This window comes from Lupinus angustifolius, unplaced genomic scaffold (genome assembly GCF_001865875.1).
Source record: "Lupinus angustifolius cultivar Tanjil unplaced genomic scaffold, LupAngTanjil_v1.0 Scaffold_541, whole genome shotgun sequence".
NCBI classification, from domain to species: domain Eukaryota; kingdom Viridiplantae; phylum Streptophyta; class Magnoliopsida; order Fabales; family Fabaceae; genus Lupinus; species Lupinus angustifolius.
In genome coordinates, this window is record NW_017727888.1 from 970 (window position 1) to 9,312 (window position 8,343).

General features: G+C 31.9%; 1 protein-coding gene across 2 annotated transcripts; it reads left to right on the forward strand.

The window, feature by feature from the left end:
- Window positions 1–1,857: 1,857 nt before the first annotated feature.
- Window positions 1,858–5,145, forward strand: LOC109341638 (protein RER1A-like). 2 transcript variants are annotated; one of them, XM_019579580.1, is made up of 4 exons: window positions 1,858–2,330; window positions 4,441–4,621; window positions 4,754–4,813; window positions 4,892–5,145. In XM_019579580.1, the coding sequence occupies exons 1-3, from the start codon at window positions 1,966–1,968 to the stop codon at window positions 4,802–4,804; spliced, it is 597 nt and encodes a 198-aa protein (XP_019435125.1). In that variant the 5' UTR covers window positions 1,858–1,965; the 3' UTR covers window positions 4,805–4,813; window positions 4,892–5,145. The 2 variants fall into 2 exon arrangements, with proteins under 2 accessions (XP_019435125.1, XP_019435124.1); XM_019579579.1 differs by having other exon boundaries at window positions 4,754–5,145.
- Window positions 5,146–8,343: the final 3,198 nt, after the last annotated feature.

Genomic DNA, 8,343 nt, shown 5'->3' on the forward strand with positions numbered 1-8,343 from the left:
AAAGTGTTATCAATAAATTTATTTGTTGAAACACATTTTAATATACAAAAGTGATGAAGTTAACTTACTAACTTTTATTTATTGTTATTTATATTCCGCAATTTATTTATTCTTCAATATCAATCTTTCTTAAGGAAGAAGTTTGGTTTGTTAATAAAAGGAACCCGAAAGGGAGTAAATAAATAAAGGTTACTTAACTTTATTATTTTTTTGTTCTTTATTAATTTATTTGTTTCTAACAACTAACTATTCATCATTTTTGTACATTAGAATACCATTAAACCGGTGTTGGAATTTATTCCACAAAACCGAGATGATATTCAAAGGTACTTAATAATTATGTAATAGGGGAATGCCATTAAACCTTCTTTTCTAAGAAAAATCTTTCAACAAATTGGCGTCGTTGCCGGTGACAATTTGTTGAGGGGGAAAACCTCTCAAACAATCCTTTCAAAGAGAACATGAATAGAAAATGTGATAATTTTTTAGTTGTTTGGTACGGTAGAAAATGAAAAGAAAGTGAAGATAGAATAAATATTATTAATAATGAAATTGACATATATTTGGAGGTTTATTTATAGTGTGTGATTTCTATGCATTGAGTGTAAAATATTAGATTTATACATAATCAGTATATCTTCAATCGTTCATTTGTATTACTTATTTTGAATAGTCAATGATGATAAAACATGAATAATGGATGATACATTGACAATATATAAAACTCATACAATTTAAATATATATATTTCTTCATCTTATTTTTTTAGAATTTTAGTAAATTGTCGATATTTATAAGTGTGACTAACATGAAATATAATTTTTTTTTAATTCTAGACTGCAATATCTATGAAACGGGAGTATCAATATTTATACATAAACAATATATCATTCACCATCATATTATTACTTTTCTTGAAGAGACAATTATAATAAAATATGAATGATTGATGATGTTGTAAGAGTATATAAAACTCATACATTATCAACATATACATTTTCTCTCTTTCCACTTGTTTTCCTCCGGAGAAAAAAAATATAAAAACATAAGTCCCACCATTTTTCTTTCATTCCAACTATTAAATGCAAACAATGGAAAACATTTTTTCCTTCACTTTTATTTCCCTTCCTTTCATACCTTCACTTTTCAACTCAACTAAACATAACCTAAAAGTCTCTCACATTTATATGTACCAAAAAAAAAGCATTTCACAATTTTTTAGCATGTAAAATTTTTAGGAATGAATCAAAAACTAAGATTTAATAAGGAAAATGATATATAATGCAAATAAATTCTTCTACAAATTCTCTCATCTACATAATACTACTTTCTACTACTTGTTTATAAATGATTGAGTATAAATTATACGAAGGGGCATATCAGTTGTACTACAAGTTGTACTACTGTATGTGCTATCAACTTATGAATGATTGAAAAAAAATCTTTTAATTTAAAAAATTAATAATTAATTATTTTTCTGATCAATAAAAATTCATGATACATGCTGTGGTATAATGACAACAGATGTATACCCAAATGATACAATCAACAAAGCGTTGGTCTAGTAGTGTAAGATCCAACTGGATCCTCAAGGTCGATGGTTCAATTCTTGAGAACGACACTTGTTAGGCATGACAATCACGAACTCCAGAATAAATTAGATTTTTACCTAAAAAAAATGAAGAAATACCCTTAGTAATACTAAAAAAATAATACATGTCACTTTCTTATGCAACATTTTTTGTAAAATGATTCCAAGAAATATATAGGAGATTTAAAAAAAAAAAAAAAAACTAACGAGATTATGGTCCAAAACTTTGACCTGAAGAGAATGATTGAATACATAAAAACAAGAGTAATGATATCCTCCTAATAAATCATTACATAGCTTCCCTCGGGAAAACACAGAGAGAAACAGAACTCCTTCTTCCACTCTCTTCTCAGAACCGCCAGTAGGTCCCACCAATGGAAGCAACCGCATCCTCCACCGCCGCAGACGAACAATCCCCGACGTCGGCGATTTCGCGGTGGAAATTCGAGGTTTCGAGGCATTACCAACACCTTCTTGACAAAACGACGCCGTTCGTGCTGTACCGCTGGATCGGGTTCATGGTAATAGCGTTGATCTACGTGATACGCGTGTACTTCATGGAAGGATTCTATGTCGTAACATACGGACTCGGAATCTATATCCTGAACCTCCTTATCGGGTTTTTGTCCCCTCAGGTGCATCCCGAGGCTTTAGAACTTTCCGAGGGCCCCACACTTCCGATTACGGGTTCTGATGAGTTTCGCCCCTTCGTTCGACGCCTCCCCGAGTTTCAATTCTGGTACCAATTCCGATACTGTTTTATTTATTACTTTGTTAATTTAATTGACCTTTATATTGGTGTAGGGTTTTGTTTCGAAGTTTTGAAATTAAATAAAAAAAGTGGCTCGATGCACGAGTGGAGTCTGGGAGGGTAGATTGTGAGCTGAGAGACTGTTTCGAGGATTTTAAACTAGGTCACAAGACAAATAACCTAACCGTTGTGCTAAGGCTCATACTATATTTGTGTTTAAAATTGAGAATTGAAAATGGTATTGTGCGTGAATTGTGTCTAGGGAAGGTAGATCACGAGCTAAGAGACTGTTTCTAGGATTTTAAACCAGGTTACAAGACAAATAATCTTACCGTTGTGCTGAGGCTTTATTTTTGTTTAAAATAAGAATTGAAAATGATATTGTGGGTGAATTGTGTGAAAGAAGAGTTAATATGTGTGGTGAGTTAGGTGTTGTGATTGAATTAATGTGGTTTGTGTAAGTTAAAAGGGCTTGCTTGTTTGAGGTGGAAAATTGAAAATTTAGCATGGGCTATTGAATCTACACCTTTGGTTGATTTGAGAGGATGGATAGATAAATCAGTGACTCTTTCCATTATGCAAGATGTAGGAAATAATGGTGATTCAGATAAACCTGAATCAATGAAAACACGAACTCTTTCACTTTAGGGACACTTTTGGATACTTCTTAAGGAATTTACAATTACTTTTTCAATTGGAAGACGTGTAGACCATTATTAATGGAAATGCCACAACAATTAGTTAAATGTTAGAATGTTATTATAATTATGCTAGCTTTTGAAACATTATTTCTCTCTTTCAATTTAATATTTCTGTTTTTTATGTTAATTATGTTAATGTTATACTATTATTTTATAGAATAACGTTATACTAGTTTTATATATTGTATCATAATCTGTGTCATATCGTAATCATTATTTTTTAAAATTTTCTGTATCTAATGTGTTCATGTTGTATCGTATTCATATCCAGTTTCTATTCATGTCTGTGCTTGCTAGATTGGAGTTAACAGAGAACCTGAATCCAATCTCTAGTTCCTCATCAATCAGCATACTTATTGCCTGAATCCTCCCTGTCCCTGTGAAAGGTTTATGTCTTTATGATGCCATGTTGGGATTCGAGAAAAATTCCGATTAAAAAATATGTAGACATATTTCCCTGAGGAAATTGTCTGTGATGTTGATTCAGCTAAGTCTGTGAACACAGTGTAGATGTCAACCAAGTCAGCTCAGAGCAATAACACTGACCCTCTCCTTATGGTGGTTCAATTAAGAACCATTTTTTCCATCCATTGTGCTGGCCTTCCATTTCCTCTCTCGCATATAGTGGGAGACGGGCATGACAATTATGTTCCTATTACGCAGACATTTCTCTTATTTTCAAACATATAGTCATCCAAAGAAAGAATTTGAAAATGAAGGAAATTAAATTGATGCAATTCAATTTCCTTATATTTTAAATTCTTTAGAATTCTGAAATATGAAATGCCCTTTGTATAAATACAACATAAGTGAGATACTATGCTTCATAGTATCTTAGATTTAGCCTCAGAGGAAATCAATCTGCTTAATGTGGAAAAGATTAGTGCAAGAGTTAAATATTGTGCTCTGGTTGAATTGTTATTTATCAAGTTATTAATGTGAAGGTGATTGTAATCGTGTGTGAAACTAAAAGGATAAGCATGTGAAATGGGGAAATAGATTTAATTTCTCAGTTCTTTACTGACAAAAAATTAGATTTTCATTCACACAAGTTATGGGCTGCTCAACATTCCCGCAGTACAAAAAATGAAAATAGTAATGCATTATATCATTAACAATGATGAGCTCTGCATAGAGATCATAGTTCTTATTCTCGTTGTCAGCATATAGTTCTGTTTGCTTTGCTACTTTGAAATTACTAATTAGAGGGTTTGTCAATGTTATATTCACTTCAGTACATGAATCTAATGTCATTTTCCAACATAAAAAACACCCATTTTTCCACACAGATCCCTGTTCTCTCAGGGAAGATGTTACCTCTTCAAGTTTTTACTGTTAGGGTACTGACATGCAAATGTTGCTTCTACTGATGCTGCTTAATTTTCCTATGTGGACAGGTACTCAATCACGAAGGCATTTTGCATTGCATTTGTGATGACTTTCTTTAGTGCATTCGACATCCCAGTGTTCTGGCCAATACTCCTCGTCTACTGGGTGGTCCTATTCACACTTACTATGAAGAAACAAATATCTCACATGATCAAATATAAATATGTACCATTCACATTTGGAAAACAGGTAGATTTAGTTTTTCTTCATTTAAAATTGTTATCATATATGTTGCATGGGTATTAGTTCATTAAATGTCATTTTTAACATGTCAATATCTTCCTTGCTTGATAAGACTGTTTTTGTTTATCTTACTTTTAGCGTTATGCTAGAACAAATGCAGCAGAAAGCTCAAGCCTTTCAGAGGAGTAAAATTTCCAGGTTAATTGAACTTTATTTGCTTCATTTAAGTCACAAATCCACATGTGGCTTGATATCATTTGCAGTATATTTTAACAGATAGAGCAATCTGAGGATGTTGTGGTGGCTGATAAAGGTTGCTTTGAGGTCTATTGTTGGCAATTGGATGTTCAGTTCCCATTTGAGTAATTGCTTGTTCATCTTGACCTGAAGTCCTTTTCTTTAATTTCCTTTTTCTATATAGATGAGGAAATGAATCTTATTGCTGAATTCTTAGTCAGATATCAAGAATTTTGAGTAGCTTGTGTAGAATGAAATCAATGAATCCCCTTCATTGTTTTGCAATGCAGTCATAGTAATCTACCTTTTTACAGAGTGTCTTTGTTTTCTTTTTTGTCAAATCACTGTGCTTTTTAGGAAAACTCCTAGAAATTAGCCTAAAGTCCAAATAGTATAATTTCCCCATTTATGTAAGGTGTTAAGTAACATTGTATCCTCATTAATTTTCTTTGACTGACCACAATTTTTCCAATTACCCTTCATAAAAAACTGATTGTTTATTTTTGATTTTGATGTAAGCGTCACTTGGTCCACTTAGTTGGCCATTGGAGTATTCTTTTGCAATAATGTGTTGTTTGTGTACCATTTCGCTCTAGAAATTTACTTGCTAGTTTTGACTGTTTGACTGTCCATCTGTCCTACCCATGGTTGACAATGAATGAATCACTTAGACATTCTTTTAAAACTCGATCTGTTATTTAGTTTGATAAACTTGATACATGAACCACACGAGCCAAACTTGATCTGAAAATTAAGTCCGTTAAATAAATGATATGAACTTGAGCTATGTACAGTTTGTCTCATTAGGTTAGTAAGCTCACTCAATTATGTATATATATATATATAGAAATTTGTATATTTATATATATGTATATGTGAAATATGTATATAAGTATATTTAATTTTTTATATATATTAAATAAATAATCAGCATCCGAACTAATTAAGTGAATCAATTAAGCTAATGAGTTCAACTAAATGGATTACAAACTCCTAATGAAACAAACCAATCTGAGCTAACGAGTCAGATTGAATAGTTCGCGAATTTTAATCAAATTATGGATATCTATTTGTAAATTTTGGATATCTAATGTTTATTCATATAAGCTGAATTTAGGAAAACTTAGGTGGAGGTCTAATGAATAAAATGTTTGATAATAAATTAACCTGAATGTAATAGACAAGTGCTAAGACAGTGGAGGGTATATTCATTACAATTTTCTACTCTCCCCCCTTTATTTTAGATTAATAAATTGATTGATGTGTTGGCTTTACCTGTAAAGCCTACAATTGGTCATCATAACAGGGAATGAGATAAATATCTGAAAGTGTCAAGATTGTACTATTAGATTACTTATGTTTTGATGAAGACAATGATTTAGTGAAAGTTTAAAGATAACTCAACAAATCAACATGCCAATGACTAAAGAGCTTCATGTCTAGAATAGAGTCATAAATAGAGTCATCATTAGTCTTAGATATGTGTCTTAGTTATTGAGTCTAGGTTAGGTAAACCTAGATGCAAATCTCACAAGTCCTAAAAACAATCATATCATTTACATGAGACATGCCATCTAGACTATTATATGTTTACGCATTAATCATACATGTTATTTGTGCATCTTAGGCATAAAATAATGGTAAAACATGTATAGTTAATAAGTATAACATATAGGTAGTTTACCGTTTAATCTCTTAGCTGAAAATATGGTAGTTAATCGATTAAGCAAGGCGTTAATCGATTAACGTGAAATCAGTTTGAACAGATAACTGAAAAATAGAATTCAGTTATTCTCAGCAACCCGTTAATCGATTAAAATGACACTTAATTGATTAACTGGACGTCTAACAACTTTTCTATATAAACTATGTTTTTATAACATGCTTTAAATATTCATTCATTCATTTTTAGAATTGCTAAGTTGCATATTTTTCGTGCTCATTGTATGTCATATAGGCAGAGAGAAATGCATATGAGATAGTGAGAGATAATATCATGCTTAAGATTTAAAATATCATCCAATTGCATGTGATTAAATGTGTTCATCATTCTATCTTTTCTTGCATGATTCTTGCATTTCTTTTAGAGATTTCGTAGGGTAGAAATTACATGTTTATGTATAATTCTGAACTCATACATATTCTTGTTAATTTGTGAGATTTGTATAGGGTTTATAGTTAAATTTTAATTGTAATATTAATAATACTATGTTTTTGTGCTGTTTTTGTGATAAGGAAAGTCGTCTCTTGGTGTCTTACCACCAACGAGATTCAGTGAGTCTTCAACAAGACTTAGAGGTCTTGAGTTTAGAACATATTCTTGGCTGGGGTTAGATTGTAGGAAAGTTTTCCTAGGCGATTAGAGTAGTCAAACCAAGGTAGGGGTTCTAGGAATTCAAGAAGGGAGCATTTAAGGTCTTGTAATTGGAAGTGTGTTAGGTATCAATGACAGAACACACCTAGAAGGGGGGGGGGGTTGAATAGGTGTCGCGGTTCCCAAATACCGCTTTTGGCACCAAAGCCCTTATTCTGGAAAACGCCCAGTTAATCGATTAAAGCAATGACTTAATCGATTAAGTCGCACAAAACAGACAGTTGCTGAATGACTTGATTGCACAACCATTCACCAATTTTTACAAAAATGATACCACAAATATATTTGAACATAATTAATCACTATATGGCAGAATTACAATATTCAAATTATCAGCTAAAATAGGCAATTAAAAGAACTTGAAAAATTAAAGAGATAAGGGTAAGAAATAGACTGCAACAAAGATTTTATACTGGTTCATTTTGCGGTCCACTGCAAAACTACATCTAGTCCCCCTTCTGATCTCGGGAAATTTTATTCACTAAAATTGAAACAAATGTATATTACATACACACTTCCAATTACAAGACCTTAGATGCTACCTTCTTGAATTCCCAGAACCCCTACCTTGGTTTGACTCCTCTAATCGCCTAGGAAAATCTTTCCTACGATCTAGCCCCAACTAAGAGTATGTTCTAAACTCAAGACCTCTAAGTCTTTGTGAAGACTCACTTAATCTCGTTGGTGGTAAGACACCAAGAGACGACTTTTCTTATCACAAAATTAGAGTATTATGAAGCACAATATGGCTCAAATATTACAATTAAAGACCAACTATAAACCCTATAAAAATCTCACAAATTATCAAGAATATGTATAAGATCATAATCATGCAGAAACATATCATTTCTACCCTACGAAATCTCTAAAAGAAATGAAATAATCATGCAAGAAAGGATAGAATGATGAACACATTTAATCACATGCAATTGGATGACATTTTAATCCTAAGCATGGTACTATGTCACACTATCTCACATGTAATTCTCTCTGCCTATATGACATACAATAAGCACGAAAATATGCAACTTAGTAATTCTAAAAATGAATGAATGTATGTATTCTTATGACACATTCAGTTTAAATAGAAAACTGTCTAAAATCCCAGTTAATCGAT

Bases quoted from the DNA above. Each gene is read 5' to 3' on its own strand.
- LOC109341638 (XM_019579579.1), top strand. From the start codon at position 1,966: ATGGAAGCAACCGCATCCTCCACCGCCGCAGACGAACAATCCCCGACG. The intron at 2,331-4,440 runs GTACCAATTCCG...CTATGTGGACAG, and splicing joins CTCCCCGAGTTTCAATTCTG to GTACTCAATCACGAAGGCAT. The intron at 4,622-4,753 runs GTAGATTTAGTT...TCTTACTTTTAG, and splicing joins CATTCACATTTGGAAAACAG to CGTTATGCTAGAACAAATGC.